We start from the raw sequence: 16,801 nt of genomic DNA on the forward strand, positions 1-16,801 counted from the left end.
TGCAACCACACACACACGCGGGCTAGCAACACTGCATTCCTTCTGTTTGGGAAAATGAAGGGGTTTTGTTGTTTTCCTGCAAGAAATAAGCCTGTTTTCCATATTTAAATAAACTGATAATGGTGATTATTATGGGCTACAACAAGAATGGATAGGGAGATGGAAAATGTTTCCTTTTATAGTGAAGTCTAAGAACAATAGACATGTCTCATTTTGAATCATTTCATTCAGTTTGGGACCAAACATTTGCTGCTGTAGTCCGGAATACATCAGTGTTGTTTAATCTTGTAGTTTGAAATTGGATCTTGCGTTATTAGCAAGGAAAGAGTTGAAATATGCCTCTTAAATTCCTTTGCCCGATATTTCAACAACAGTGCTGACCTGTTTATCTTTAATGGATTAATAATTTCATTAACAAAGTAGACACAAACAAGTAATTGCACAGCACAATTTCAAGTCTCTGGAGTTTTTACCCGTTGCAGCCCCAAGATCATAGCGGGTGTGACTGAGTCAGTGCAGCATGATCAAGGATGCTGCCAGGTAACAGGCCCCATCATGCAACATGCAAGCTGTGACTGTAACAGCAGCAAAGGTACACATCAACAGAAGCATGCATCTAATTACTCACCTTCCTCCTGTCTGGATCTTGGTAAAAGTTATAAATTATACATGTATATAAAAACACAATAACCGTATCTTATTATGAAGTGTGCGTATACATTTAGTACATCTCTAAGGCCATTAAAATGAACTAAATATCCAGTTTACTTCATTGTTACACTTGTTAACAAGTTTTTATTCTTAGCTGTAAACAGAAGCATCATTCACATCATCCTCTCGACCCTTTCATCCTCTGGTTAAATGAAACAACTGCAGGTGACCATGCAAGGTGTGAGGCACAGGTTATATAAAGACCTGAGGACTTGTGGTTTTTGGCTGAGTGTTTCTTCCCCCTGTCCCCACCGCATGATTTATTTTATAGTAATCCCAAAGCAATTATCTTCATTCTGGTCTTTCTCGCCAATACTGCAATATTCAAAATGTCTGTGCTGTTTGCAGATGCTAGTTCAAGTCAGCAATGAACACATCCTTTGAATTACTGAACTGCTGGACAGAGGTGCAAAGTAGCTTTTGTAAACATACTTGAGACTGTGGTGGTGTTAATGGGTGCAGAAATCACTGCGGCTGTTGTGCCAATTGTGCCTGTAGAAAGATCAAAGTATATTAGTGAAAATCCACATCTCTGAAAGAGAAGACATCAAGAAAAGGTGATTCACACCAGCTATCATTTAGCACAGACAGTATGATTGGTAAACCTGCAGTAAAGTGGAAACTGCAAAATTGTACCTCATTTGACTGCACCCATAGACTATTATTCAGCTTGGTATCAGATAAAGGGATCATTTTACCCTCATAGTTAAAATGAGATTAAAACCAGTTTACTCAAAGGCATTGTTTTGTTAAGATACAGTAAATTAAATTAAATTGGAAATTTCTTGCACTGGGATGTGAAATGATTCTGTATCTGTCTTTGCTGTGGGTTTTATGAGTCACTTTTGATTGAGTCGTGCAGGAGGTCACAACTGATCTATAATTTGGCCTAGAGATAAATAAGAATTCATTCTAATCAAGTTATCAGCTCCTTCATATTGTCCATGTTTAAAAAAAATTAATTCCTAGGATGTGGGATTGCAGGCAAGGTCAGCATTTATTGCCCATCCCTAATTGCCCTCGAGAATTGAACCGCTGCAGTCCTTGTGGTGAAGGTACTCCCACAGTGCTGTGAGGTAGGGAGTTTCTGGAGTTTGACCCAGAAACGATGAAGGAACGCGGAAAGATCCTGAGCTGAGTGGGAACTTCTACAGCCCCCAAAGACTGGTCTATTACTCCAGGTTCCATTGGTAAGTCAGGCTGCCTGATGAACCACCAACAATGTCTGGAGTACTCTGGATCTGCCTGGTGCAGGCATTAGACCTTAAATGTGATGAGCATCGGATGCTATTGGCACAAGTCATGGAAATGTCATATGAGGGTAAGTGAAGTGGCAACCTCCAGCAGTGTTAAATCTTTTGACAAAGATACCAGGAGCCGTTTTGTAAGCTCAGTTAAATCTGCTATGGTACAATCAGGTGCAAGAAACATTGCTGTTAAAGCCATGCTAGGGTGTGAGTGCAGTGCCATTTTGTTATTACTCAAGGAAAATCCTCTTACAAAGCATTAGAAGTCATCTGTCCTTTTACAGCAACATAACAAGAGTTTGCACTTCATACCATTAACCTATTTTTTTTCACCAGGATCAGCATAACTTGCTTCATACAATATACACATACTGATACACCAGAAACATTGGTAGGTTCAGGCATGATTGAAACCACAACTACTTGTATTTATATAGCACTGTTGATGTAGTAAAACATCCCAAGGTACTTCACAGGAGCATTTTAAAACAGAATTTGACACCGAGCCACACAAGGAGATATTAGGGCAGATATTAGGGCAAAAGCTTGGAAATAGGGAGTCTTAGTGACAGTGTGGATATATAGTTGGAAGCTCATCTCGTGACCAAATATGACACCAAGATTGCGAACAGTTTGGTTCAGCCTCAGACAGTTGCCAGGGAGAGGAATGGAGTCGGTGGCTAGCGAACGGAGTTTGTGATTGGGACCGAAGACAATGGCTTCAGTCTTCGCAATAATGAATCTGAAATTTGGGATGGAGGCTTCCTTCGGACGAACGCCTCGGACCCGAGAATTTTTAATGAATTTACCTGGTGGCCCCGGAGACGCCTGCGATTGCGGTGGGAGACCTTCCCATCCCACGCTTCAGAGCGCGTCCTCGTCCTCGAGATTTGGATGCAAAAGGTGCAGTCATGTGTCACTGCACAACCAATCAGATACAGTATTCTCATTCATAGCAATGAGAACTCCGTATCTACAAGTGCTTATTACTATTAATGAGAAAAAAAACAAACACACTAAATACAACATAAAAAATTAAAAACACACCTCACATAATTAAAATTAATTGAAATTAAAGTTCATTAAATGTTTTCGAAAAAAAATATTTTTTGTATTTTTTGTTAAGTGTTTTAATAGGGTTTAAAATAAACGTACCTTAGTTTTTAAACATAAAAATGTGTGCTTAATTTTTATTTTTATGTGTTTTAAAACTCTTAAGCTGGTAAAAGTAGGCCATACGCCTGCTTTTGCCAGGCACGAGTTTTAAAGACAGTCATTGGGCAAGAGTTGGGCAAATAGTCCAATCTCGCCCACACATATGTCCTGGCTGCGGTGATGCATTCAATCTGTCAAGCCAAAATTTGACAAATCAGAAAAGCTGGTTTTCGGCACATGCACATTACGTGCCGAAAACCGGCTTTTGCGGGGCCTCGCCGGGTCCGTGCGTATCCATACGGGACCTGGCGAGGCCGGAATTTTAGCCCCATTGTGTCAGTTACCTAGAGGTCAGACCTACCTTCAGTTTCCCATGGTAACTTAGTTATTCATAATAATAAGCCTGTTTTAAAGAAAAATGCTATGTAGGTCAAACATTTGTTAAGAAAGGCAAGGGAATAAAATTGCTGCTTGTTTGTCATCCAGTACTGGATGAGCAGAAATTTCCTCCAAGTAAGTATTGGGAAGACCAAAGCCACTGTCTTTGGTCCCCGCCACAAACTCCGTTCTCTAACCACCGACTCCATCCCTCTGCCTAGCCACTGCCTGAGACTGAACCAGACCATTCGCAACCTTGGCATCCTGTATGAACCTGAGATGAGCTTCCAACCCCATGACCACCTACTTCCACCTCTGTAACATCGCCTGCCTCCACCCCTGCCTCAGCTCATCTGCTGCTAAAACTCTCATCCATGTCTTTGTTACCTCGAGACTTGACTATTCCAAGGCTATCCTTGCCGGCCTCCCATCTTCCACCCTCCATAAACTTGAGCTCATCCAAAGCTATGCTGCCCATATCCTAACTCGCACCAAGTCCCATTCACCCATCACCCCTGTGGTCACTGACCTACATTGGCTTCTATTCCAATAATGCCACGATTTTAAAATTCTCATCTTTGTTCTCAAATCCTTCCATGGCCTCGCCCTTCTCTATGTCTGTAACCTCCTCCAGCCCTACAACCATTTGTGATCTCTGCGTTCCTCTTCTCCAAATCTGGCCTCTTGCGCATCCCCTATTTTAATTGCTCCACCATTGGTGGTTGTGCCTTCGGCTGCCTCGGCCCTAAGCTCTGGAATTCCCTCCCTAAAGTTCACTTCCTCTCTACCTCTCTCTACTTAAAACCTAACTCTTTGACAGGGCTTTTGTTCACCTCTCCTAATCTCTCCTTAAATGCCTCAAATTTTGTTTGATAACGCTCCTGTGAAGCGCCTTGGGATGTTTTACAGCATTAAAGGTGCTATATAAATGCAAATTGTTGTTGTTACTCCTTTGGTGTAAGTCAGGTGCTAGTGCCACTCTTAAGTGCAGATAGGTCTGGGGAGAGGTACTCATGTCAGTGACCAGGTGAGAAAGTAAGGCGTGCCTGCTGGTATTGTTGAATTTCCTGGGAATGGAAGAGTCACTGGTGTTGCTGAGGTGGTGTTGGAGTTGGTGAATGATGTGTCATCTGTTGAAAGAGCCAAAGAATAATGATTGGTCTGAATTAATACACCACTAATACAAAAATACACCAAAACTCATGAAGATGTACACTGAACCCAAACACCTTCTTGTACGGATGATGTGACCTTTTTACATTAGGCAACCTGGAAACACGTAGGCTCCGATATTTGCAGGGAGGCGTGGCAGGTGCGGGGAAACTCAGCAAGGCCAGGGCTGCAGAGCTCCAACCGAATTGGAGCTCATCAGCATTTTTTCTTCAGTTTCCCACCCGCCATCCAGCCAAATTGACACAGCGGCAGGAGGCTGCAGACAAGGACCTTTGGGGATGATCTTTGGGGCTAATCAGAAGAGGAGCAGGTTGCAGATCGGGGTTTAGGATGGGAGGGTGGGTGGGTGAGGTTGGCCGACATCAGGGCTGCTGATAGGGGCTGGGACAGGAGGGGAGGAGATCGCAGATTGGGCAGGGGCTAGGGAGAGGCCATGATCAGCAAAATGGAGGCCAAAGGCGTCCTTGAGGGGCCGGGAAAACACTCCTGCTCTTCCTGGCCCACGAGGAGTGCTATGAAAAGCACTGACCTTCAACAGCAGGCAGTTCTCACCTCCATTTTGCCTCGGGTTTTCCAAGCCCTGGAAAAACCGTGCGGCAGCAATTACATTTAAATTAGGCTCCGAATTGCACTGCCTCGAAAGAAGTGCGTGCAGGATATTAGACTGAAGACTGGTCATTGTTACATTGCAAGTGGGCTATTCATCAATGTCCCATTAGAATGTTATAAAATGACATAAAATGCTTTTATAAAGTTTTTGATAAATATTGTTGAGAAAGGTTAAGGTTGGGTTTGGTTAAGAAAACTTCATCAGTAAAAATCAGACAGAATTGATACATTGAGGCATCAGGGTGGTATCCATTGTGATTCCAAAACAAGAAGCTGAGGTATCTTTGCGGGCATACTTGAACCTGCTGTGAATGAAGTAGTCACTGTTGTTGGAGCCGTGCTGGAGGGTGTGAGTGAGGAGTGATCTGCTGGAAGACCAAAACTGCAAGTAACAATGCCTGCATCAACTGAATATATAAACATTATATCATCGGTCATTTATAAAGACATGCTTCATACCAGTAAACCTCATGAAAGTAATAACATGACAGATGTTTCTCTAGACTCGCTTAATGGAGTATTTAGCTTTGTCCTAGAAAGATGAGATTTTTGTCCCAACACTCTATCATCCCACTTGTTAGAGGATATAGAGTATATTTTATTCACTGTGTAAAGAGGGACCCAAACTGGATTACTTGAAGCAATATAAAAAGTTGGACAAGAAACAATTAATCTTTCAGATACATTTGTTGTCAGCTGATCAGGTGCGTTTTGCGATTACTGCTCCTTTTGTGTGAGGTAAATCCTCATCAGACTCGAAACCAAATTTCTGTTTGGCACAACACGATTTATTAATTTTATGTGTAAACTAAAATCTATCATGTTACATCAAACATTTTTTTAGATTTCTGTCAAAGAGTCGAGACAATAAACAGACAGTAACTCTGCCTGAATAATAACGATGTCTGTGTTTGGTTAAAAACAGGGCTATGGGTAAGGAGCAGGGGAGTGAGACTATTTGGATACCACCAAAGAGCCGGCACAGGCACAATGGGTCGAATGACCTCATTCTGTGCTGTACCATGCGATGAAACTATGATTCCAAGGGGCCGAAATTTTATAGCCTCATTAGCGCCTCGGGGGGGGCGCTAACGGGTCACAGTGGCGTTTTCGCCCGGGGAAGGGAGGTGCTTGGGGCGCTGTCCCGGCAGTGCCGCACCCCACAATTAGCGCCCCAGGCTGGCACACAACCGGTGCTGATGTAATCGGCATGCGCGCCGACTCTCACCACCCCGCGCCGACCCCTTTACGCCCCGCGGGGGAAATTGCCCTGCGGGCTGTGAGGCTGGTGCATAAAGGGGAGGGCGCCAGTGCACCGGACCGCCATTTTTAGTTGTTGGCCGACTCTTGTGTCGGCCTGACAATAGCCGCTCACATGTTTTGGGTGCCGGGCTGCTGGCCCGGTCGATTGCATTCCTGATGCCCTAGTGGCTGGCCACCAAAGGGCCTACAGACTGAGCAGTGGCCCTCCCCTTTAAATTAGGGCTGTTGTAGTGTGTCAGTGCTCTGTGGATGATCTGCATAGCGCCGCACTCAGTGCCATGCTACCGCCCCGGGAGTGCCCCTCCAAGGAAGCTGCTGTGAATGAAGTAGTCACTGTTATTGGTGTCGTGCTGGAGGGTGTGAGTGAGGAATGATCTGCTGGAAGACCAAAACTGTGAGTAACGCTGCATGCATCAACTGAATATATAACCAATATATCATTGGTCAGTTACAAACACTGTAACATGAAGAAGTGCTTCGTACCAGAAATCTCGCTGAAATAGATGAAATATCAGACATTTCTCAAGACTATTTGAGGGAAATGTCGATTTAGCTTTGTCCTGGACACTTCTGCAGTGGAAGCAGTTTCTCCTTATCTACTCTATCATAGCCCCTCATAATTTCGAACACCTCTATAAAATCTCTCCTTAACCTTCACTGCTCTAAAAATAACAATCCCAGCTTCTCTAGTGTTCCGACTCGTACTATGAATAATAATGCAAATGCGTTTGCACCACAGAATTGAGTGTCTTTTGCAATTGAGCAATCAGGCAGGATGTGCAGTTGTTCTGAAACATGTAGAACTGAAGACCAAAGTCAGCCCGACTAAATGCTGTTGTGGCACCACCAGCACTTTCTCCACTTGTGATCTCCTAAATCAGTACTAACCTGGAACTAAATATGTCAACTTCCTTGTCTGTATGGCTCAGTAACTCACAATGGAATTCATTTAATTACTGAGCCATCAGGGAAACGGCGGATGTTTTTGCTCTAAGTCACGTTGCACAGATGGTGCAATGTCCTACTGAGGGATAATAATTGCAAAAGAGTTTTTGGTTAGTAAACATTGCTGGAGACAGAACTCTGCTTCCTTTGAGGGGCGTGCGACCCAATTCCATGGCGGGGGCGGGACCTATGGGCTAGGCGATAACACAGAAACATAGAAACATAGAAATTGGTGCAGGAGTAGGGCATTCGGCACTTCGAGCCTGCACCACTATTCAATAAGACCATGGCTGATCATTCACCTCAGTTCCCCTTTCCTGCTTCTCTCCATACCCCTTGATCTCTTTAGCCGTGAGGGCCATATCTAACTCCCTCTTGAATATATCCAATGAACTGGCATCAACAACTCTCTGTGGTAGGGAATTCCACAAGTTAACAACTCTCTGAGTGAAGACGTTTCTCCTCATCTCAGTCCTAAATGGCTTACCCCTTATCCTAAGACTATGTCCCCTGGTTCTGGACTTCCCCAATATCGGGAACATTCTTCCTGCATCTAACCTGTCCAGTCCCATCAGAATTTTATATGTTTCTATGAGATCCCCTCTCATCGTTCTAAACTCCAGTGAATACAGGCCCAGTTGATCCAGTCTCTCCTCATATGTCAGTCCTGCCATCCAGGGAATCAGTCTGGTGAACCTTCGCTGCACTCCCTCAATAGCAAGAACGTCCTTCCTCAGATTAGGAGACCAAAATTGAACACAATATTCCAGGTGAGGCCTCACCAAGGCCCTATACAACTGCAGTAAGACCTCACTGCTCCTATACTCAAATCCCCTAGCTATGAAGGCCAACATACCATTTGCCTTCTTCACCACCTGCTGTACCTGCATGCCAACTTTCAATGACTGATGTTCCATGACACACAGGTCTCGTTGTACCTCCCCTTTTCCTAATCTGCCGCCATTCAGATAATATTCTGCCTTCGTGTTTTTGTCATCAAAGTGGATAACCTCACATTTATCCACATTATATCTGCATCTGCCACGCGTTTGCCCACTCACCTAACCTGTCCAAGACACCCTGCAGCCTTTTAGCGTCCTCCTCACAGCTCACACCGCCACCCAGCTTAGTGTCAATCTGCAAACTTAGAGATATTACACTCAATTCCCTCATCCAAATCATTTATATATATATTGTAAAGAGCAGGGGTCCCAGCATTGAGCCCTGCGGCACTCCACTTGTCATTACCTGCCATTCTGAAAAGGACCCGTTTATCCTGACTCTCTGCTTCCTGTCTGCCAACTAGTTCTCTATCCACGTCAGTACATGACCCCCAATACCATGTGCTTTAATTTTGCACACCAATCTCTTGTGTGGGACCTTGTCAAAAGCCTTTTGAAAGTCAAAATACACCACATCCACTGGTTCTCCTTGGTCCACTCTACCAGTTACATCCGCAAAAAATTCTAGCAGATTTGTCAAGCAGGATTTCCCTTTCATAAATCATGCTGACTTGGACCGATCCTGTCACTGCTTTCCAAATGTGCTGCTATTTCATCTTTAATAATTGATTCCAACATTTTCCCCACTACTCATATCAGGCTAACCAGTCTATCTCTCTCCCTCATTTCTTAAAAAGTGGTGTTACATTAGCTACCCTCCAGTCCATAGGAACCGATCCAGAGTCGATAGACTGTTAGAAAATGATCACCAATGCATCCACTATTTCTAGGGCGACTTCCTTAAGTACTCTGGGATGCAGACTATCAGGATTTATCGGCCTTCAATCCCATGAATTTCCCTAATTCAATTTCCCGCCTAATAAGGATTTCCCACCTAATAAGGATTTCCTTCAGTTCCTCCTTCCCACTAGACCCTTGGTCCCCTAGTATTTCCGGAAGGTTATTTGTGTCTTCCTTCGTGAAGACAAAACCAAAGTATTTGTTTAACTGGTCCGCCATTTCTTTGTTCCCCATTATAAATTCACCTGAATCTGACTGCAAGGAACCTACGTTTGTTTTCACTAATCTTTTTCTCTTCACATATCTATAGAAGCTTTTGTAGTCAGTTTGTATGTTGCCAGCAAGCTTCCTCTCATACTCTATTTTCCCCCTCCTAATTAAACCCTTTGTCCTCAACTGCTGTATTACAAAATTCTCCTAGTCCTCAGGTTGGCTGCTTTTTGAGGCCAATTTATATGCCTCTTCCTTGGATTTAACACTATCCTTAATTTCCCTTGTTAGCCATGATTGAGCCATCTTCCCCGTTTTATTTTTACTTCAGACAGGGATGTACAATTGTTGAAGTTCATCCATGTGATCTTTAAATGTTTGCCATTGCCGATCCACCATCAAAACTTTAAGTATCACTTGCCAATCTATTCTAGTCAATTCACACCTCAAACTATCGACGTTAGCTTTCCCCAAGTTCAGGACGCTAGTCTCTGAATTAACTGTGTCACTCTCCATCTTAATAAAGAATTCTACCATATTATGGTCAATCTTCCCCAAGGGGCCTCGCACAACAAGATTGTTAATTAGTCCTTTCTCATTACACATCACCCAGTCTAGGATGGCCAGCCCTCTAGTTGGTTCCTCGACATATTGGTCTAGGAAATCATCCCTAATACACTCCAGGAAATCCTCCTCCACCGCATTGCTACCAGTTTGGTTAGCCCAATCAATATGTAGATTAAAGTCGGCCATGATAACTGCTGCACTTTATTGCACGCATCCCTAATTTCTTGTTTGATACTGTTTGGTGGTCTGTACACAACTCCTGTACACTAAAGGTCCCAGCCACGGATGGTTACTGCCCACAATCGGGTAGAGGGGTGATTTCGCCCGAAAACATCATTCAATGAAAATCAGACGGAATTGATACATTGAACGCATCAGGTGGTACCCATGTTGATTCCAAAACAAGGTGAGGTTTCTTTGCGGGCATACTTGAACCTGCTGTGAACGAAGTAGTCACTGTTGTTGGTGCCGTGCTCGAGGGTGTGAGTGAGGAATGATCTGCTGGAAGACCAAAACTGTGAGTAACAATGCCTGCATCAACTGAACATATAAACAATATATCATTGGTCAATTACAAACACTATACCATGAAGATGTGCTTCATACCAGAAAACTCACTGAAATAGATGAAATATCAGACATTTCTCAAGACTATTTGAGGGAAATGTCGAATTAGCTTTGTCCTGGACACTTCTGCAGTGGAAGCAGTTTCTCCTTATCTACTCTATCATAGCCCCTCATAATTACGAACACCTCTATAAAATCTCTCCTTAACCTTCTCTGTTCTAAAGATAACAATCCCAGCTTCTCTAGTGTTCCGACTCGTACTATGAATAATAATGCAAATGCGTTTGCACCACAGAATTGAGTGCCTTTTGCAATTGAGCAATCAGGCAGGATGTGTAGTTGTTCTTAAACATGTAGAACTGAAGACCAAAGTCGGCCCGACTCAATGCTGTTGTGGCACCACCAGCACTTTCTCCACTTGTGAACTCCTACTTCAGTACTGACCTGGAACTAAATATGTCAACTTCCTTGTCTGTATGGCTCAGTAAATCTCAAAGGAATACATTTAACTATTGAGCCATCTGGGAAACTGTGGGTGTTTTTGCACTAAGTCACGTTGCACAGATGGTGCAATGTCCTACTGAGGGATAATAAATGCAAGAGAGTTTTTGATTAGTAATGGGGATGAACTCCTATCTGGTCTTAATTAACTTGCAAAAGAGAGCAAACAACACCACCATCTTGGCTTTTTTACAAACCCAGAGCAATGGGGGGAATAAGGTCCGCTAAAACGGGTGGGACGTCACCGGAGCAGATCCACCACCTGCCCGAAGCCAGCGTCACGAGGCCCGAACCATTTTCAGGTTCAGGCCACATTTTAATGCCACCAGGGAGTCGCAGGCACGAGTTGGGCAGCACACTGCCACTTGCCAATAGTGGGAGGGTGGAAATAGCACTGACCCAATGCTGACCCAGCCAGCAATTCGGGCCCCAGGGAAGGGAGCGGATCCGGGAAGGGGTGGAGAATGGGCTGGCATCGGGCCACAGTATTTTGTGGATCCAAGAAGAGCAGACCTGCTCCTCCTGAGCCCACAAGATTTTTTTTCCCCCTCCAAACATGCTGGGCCACCATGATGTCCCTTTAAAGCCAAAACTGACGTTTTTATAGCCCCGTTAGCAACGCTGGGGGCACTAACGGGACACAGTGACGTTTTCGCCCGAGGAAGAGAGGCGCTTGGGGGGCGCTGTCCCGGCCGTGCCACACCCCGCGATTAGCGCCTTGGGACGGCACACAGCCGTCGATGATGTAATCAGTATGCGCGCTGACACCTCATCACCCGATGCCAACCACTTTGTGCCCTGCGGGGGAAATTGCCCTGCGGGCCGCGAGGCTGGCGAACATCCACCGCCGGGGTGGTACTTAAAGGGGAGGGTGCCAGCGCACAAGTTGTCATTTTTATTTGTTGGTCGACTCTTGTGTCGGCCTGAAAATGGCAGCTCACACACCGACCAGGCCACTAACATGCAACCCGACACACAGTTTTGGGTGCCGCGCTGCTGGCCCGGTCGCTTGCATCCCTGACTGGCCAACAAAGGGCCTGCAGACTGAGCAGCAGCCCTCCCCTTTAATTGAAGGCTGCTGCAGTGCGTCAGTGCTCTGCAGATGATCCGCGTAGCGCCACATTCAGTGCGCGCTACCACTCCGGGAGTGCCCCTCCAAGGAAGCGGAGCACTGGAGACATTGCTGGAGACAGCACTCTGCTTCCATTGAGGAACGTAAGACCCAATTCCGTGGTGGGGGCGGGACTTCTGGGCCAGGCGATAAAAGTCCCGGCCATGGAAGGGTAATGCCCCCAATCGGGTAGAGGGGTAATTTCGCCCCCCAACATCATTCAGAGAAGATCAGACAGAATTGATACATTGAGTGCAATAGGGTGGTACCCATGTTGATACCAAAACAAGAAGGGGAGATTTCTTTGTGGGCATACTTGAACCTTCTGTGAATGAAGTAGTCACTGTTGTTGGTGCCGTGCTGGAGGGTGAGTGTGTGGAGTGATCTGCTGGAAGACCAAAACTGTGAGTAACAATGCCTGCATCAACTGAATATATAAACAATATATTGTTGGTCATTTACAAAGACTACAGCAAGAAGATGTGCTCCATACCAGTAAACTTCCTGAAAGTGATGACGTAACAGACATTTCTCTAGACTATTTTAAGGGAAGTGTAGATTTATCTTTGCTCTGGAAAAATTGTCATTTTGTCCCAATACTCTACCACCCACTTGTCATAGGGTGTAGAGGATATTTCATTCAATTTGTAAAGATAGACCCAAACTTCATCAAAACAACGAGGATGTTGTAAAAGAGCATTCGAGCCGATAAAAGTTCATCAAGGGACAAAAGAGATAGAACTATTCAGTTTTCTAAAATCAGCATAACTGGTAGCCAGGCATCAGGGAGACAACCATTCCGATGCGCAAATGAGGAGGTGAAGAATGTTTATGGACATACTTGAACCTGATGTGAATGAAGTAGTCACTGTTGTTGGTGCCGTGCTGGAGGGTGTGAGTGAGGAGTGATCTGCTGGAAGACCAAAACTGTGAGTAACAAAGCCTGCATCAACTGAACATATAATCAATATATCATTGGTCAGTTACAAACACTATAACATGAAGACGTGCTTCACACCAGAAAACTCGCTGAAATAGATGAAATATCAGACATTTCTCAAGACTATTTGAGGGAAATGTCGATTTAGCTTTGTCCTGGACAATTCTGCAGTGGAAGCAGTTTCTCCTTATCTACTCTATCATAGCCCCTCATAATTACGAACACCTCTATAAAATCTCTCCTTAACCTTCTCTGTTCTAAAGATAACAATCCCAGCTTCTCTAGTGTTCCGACTCGTACTATGAATAATAATGCAAATGCGTTTGCACCACAGAATTGAGTGCCTTTTGCAATTGAGCAATCAGGCAGGATGTGTAGTTGTTCTTAAACATGTAGAACTGAAGACCAAAGTCGGCCCGACTAAATGCTGTTGTGGCACCACCAGCACTTTCTCCACTTGTGAACTCCTAATTCAGAACTGACCTGGAACTAAATATGCCAACTTCCTTGTCTGTATGGCTTAGTCGCTCACAACGGAATACACTTAATTACTGAGCCATCAGGGAAACGGCGGGTGTTTTTGCTCTAAGTCACGTTGCACAGATGGTGCAATGTCCTACTGAGGGATAATAATTGCGAGAGAGTTTTTGGTTACTAATGGGGATGAACTCCTATCTGGTCTTAATTAACTTGTAAAAGGGAGCAAACAAGATCACCATCTTGGCTGTTCTACAAACCCAGAGTAATGGGGGAATAAGGTCTGCTAAAACGGGTGTGAAGTCACCGGAGCAGACCCACCACCTGTCCGAAGCCAGCGTCACGAGGCCCGAACCATTTTCAGGTTCAGGCCACAGTTTAATAACACCAGGGCGTCACAGGCACGAGTTGGACAGCCCACTGCCACTTGCCAATAGTGGGAGGGTGGAAATAGCACTGACCCAAAGCTGACCCAACCAGCAATTCGGGTCCCGGGGAGGGGAGCTGATCCGGGAAGGGGTGGAGAATGGGCTGGCATCGGGCCACATTATTTGTGTGGAGCCAAGAAGAGCAGTCCTGCTCCTCCTGACCCCACAAGGTTTTGTTCCCCCTCCAAACATGCTGGGACACCAGGATGTCCCTTTAAAGCCGAAATTGACGTTTTTATAGCCCGGTCAGCACCTCCGGGGGGGGGGCACTAACGGGGCACCATGGCGTTTTCGGCCGGGGAAGGGTGGCGCTTGGGGGGCGCTGTCCCGGCAGTGCCACACCCCGCAATTAGTGCCCTGGGCCGGAACACAGCCACCGATGATGTAATCGGTATGCGCGCCGACCCCTCACCAGCCCGCGAAAACCCCTTTGTGCCCTGCGGGAGAAATTGCCCTGCGGGCCGCTAAGCTGGCAAACATCCGCCGCCGGGACGGTGCTTAAAGGGGAGGGCGCCAGCGCACCGGACAGCCATTTTTAATTGTCGCCAAACTCTTGTGTCGGCCGGACAATTGCAGCTCACACATCGACCGGGCCGCCATAATGCTGCTCGTCACTGTGTTTTGGGTGCCGCGCTGCTGGCCCGGTCGATTGCATCCCTGGTGTCCTAGTGGCTGGCAATTAAAGGGCCTGAAGAGCAGCGGCCCTCCCCTTTAATTGAGGGGTGTTGGTGCGTCAGTGCTCTGCGACTGATCCGCGTAGCACCACACTCAGTGCCACGCTACCGCCCCGGGAGTGCCCCACAAGGAAGCGGAGCACTGGAGACATTGCTGATGACAGAACTCCACTTGCATTGAGGGGTGTAAGACAGAATTTCATGGCGAGGGCGTGAATTCTGGGCCAGGCGATAAAAGTCCCAGCCATGGAAGGGTAACGCCCCCAATCAGGTAGAGGGGCAATTTCGCCCCCTAAGAGAAAATCAGACAGAATTGATACATTGAGTGCAACAGGGTGATACCCATGTTGATACCAAAACAAGAAGGGGAGGTTTCTTTGCGGACATACTTGAACCCTCTGGGAATGAAGTAGTCACTATTATTGGTGCCGTGCTGGAGGGTGTGAGTGAGAAGTGATCTGCTGGAAGACCAAAACTGTGAGTAACAATGCATGCATCAACTGAACATATAACCAATATATCATTGGTCAGTTACAAACACTTTCACAGGAAGACGTGCTTCATACCAGAAAACTCACTGAAATAGATGAAATATCAGACATTTCTCAAGACTATTTGAGAGAAATGTCGATTTAGTTTTGTCCTGGACACTTCTGCAGTGGAAGCAGTTTCTCCTTATCTACTCGATCATAGCCCCTCATAATTACGAACACCTCTATAAAATCTCTCCTTAACCTTCTCTGTTCTAAAGATAACAATCCCAGCTTCTCTAGTGTTCCGACTCGTACTATGAATAATAATGCAAATGCGTTTGCACCACAGAATTGAGTGCCTTTTGCAATTGAGCAATCAGGCAGGATGTGTAGTTGTTCTTAAACATGTAGAACTGAAGACCAAAGTCGGCCCGACTAAATGCTGTTGTGGCACCACCAGCACTTTCTCCACTTGTGAACTCCTAATTCAGAACTGACCTGGAACTAAATATGTCAACTTCCTTGTCTGTATGGCTTAGTCACTCACAACGGAATACATTTAATTATTGAGCCATCAGGGAAACGGCGGGTGTTTTTGCTCTAAGTCACGTTGCACAGATGGTGCAATGTCCTACTGAGGGATACTAATTGTGAGAGAGTTTTTGGTTACTAATGGGGATGAACTCCTATCTGGTCTTAATTAACTTGCAAAAGAGAGCAAACAAGAACACCATCTTGGCTGTTCTACAAATCCAGAGTAATGGGGGAATAAGGTCTGCTAAAACGGGAGTGAAGTCACCGGAGCAGACCCACCACCTGTCGAAGCCAGCGTCACGAGGCCCGAACCATTTTCAGATTCATGCCACAGTTTAATAACACCAGGGAGTCGCAGGCACCAATTGGGCAGTCCACTGCCACTCGCCAATAGTGGGAGGGTGGAAATAGTACTGACCCAATGCTGACCCAGCCAGCAATTTGGGCCCTGGGGAGGGGAGCTGATCCGGGAAGGGGTGGAGAATGGGCTGGCATCGGGCCACAGTATTTGTGTGGAGCCAAGAAGAGCAGTCCTGCTCCTCCTGACCCCACAAGGTTTTGTTCCCCTTCCAAACATGCTGGGACACCAGGATGTCCATTTAAAGCCAAAATTTCATAGCCCTGTCAGCACCTCCACGAGGGCACTAACGGGGCACCGTGGCGTTTTCGGCCGGAGAAGGGAGGCGTTGGGGGGCGCTGTCCAGACAGTGCCACACCCCGCGATTAGCGAACAGGCCGGCACACAGCCGCCGATGATGTAATCGTTATACGCGCCGACCCCTTTGTGCCCTGCGGGAGAAATTGCCCTGCGGGCCACGAGGCTGCCGATTATCTGCCGCCGGGGTGGTGCTTAAAGGGGAGGGCACCAGCGCACGGGCTGCCATATTTATTTGTCGCCCAACTCTTGTGTCGGCCAGACAAAGGCGGCTCACACGTTGACCGGGACGCCATCATGCTGCCCGGCACTATGTTTTGGGTGCTGCGCTGCTGGCCCGGTCGATTGCATCCCTGGCTGGCCCCCAAAGGGCCTACAGACTGAGCAGCAGCCCTCCCCTTTAATTGAGGGGTGTTGGAGTGTGTCAGTGCTCTGCGAATG

At 46.1% G+C, this 16,801-nt stretch overlaps 1 protein-coding gene across 13 annotated transcripts in view; it reads right to left on the reverse strand.

The window, feature by feature from the left end:
- The window catches only part of ptprc (protein tyrosine phosphatase receptor type C), a 279,774-nt gene that overhangs the window by 101,523 nt on the left and 161,450 nt on the right, over positions 1-16,801 (reverse strand). For 4 of the 13 annotated variants that reach the window (XM_070887294.1, XM_070887295.1, XM_070887296.1 and 1 more), the window contains exons 5-10: positions 13,021-13,089; positions 12,496-12,564; positions 10,430-10,501; positions 5,570-5,641; positions 4,538-4,621; positions 1,144-1,203 (exon numbers count right to left, since the gene is read on the reverse strand). The exons of 1 other annotated variant lie outside the window; for it this stretch is intronic. In XM_070887294.1, coding sequence (XP_070743395.1) covers positions 1,144-1,203; positions 4,538-4,621; positions 5,570-5,641; positions 10,430-10,501; positions 12,496-12,564; positions 13,021-13,089 — 426 coding nt within the window. The remainder of the gene's footprint in view (positions 1-1,143; positions 1,204-4,537; positions 4,622-5,569; positions 5,642-10,429; positions 10,502-12,495; positions 12,565-13,020; positions 13,090-16,801) is intronic. 8 more of the 13 variants (XM_070887298.1, XM_070887297.1, XM_070887299.1 and 5 more) reach the window with 8 other exon arrangements.

Source organism: Pristiophorus japonicus, chromosome 8 (genome assembly GCF_044704955.1).
Source record: "Pristiophorus japonicus isolate sPriJap1 chromosome 8, sPriJap1.hap1, whole genome shotgun sequence".
NCBI classification, from domain to species: Eukaryota; Metazoa; Chordata; class Chondrichthyes; family Pristiophoridae; genus Pristiophorus; species Pristiophorus japonicus.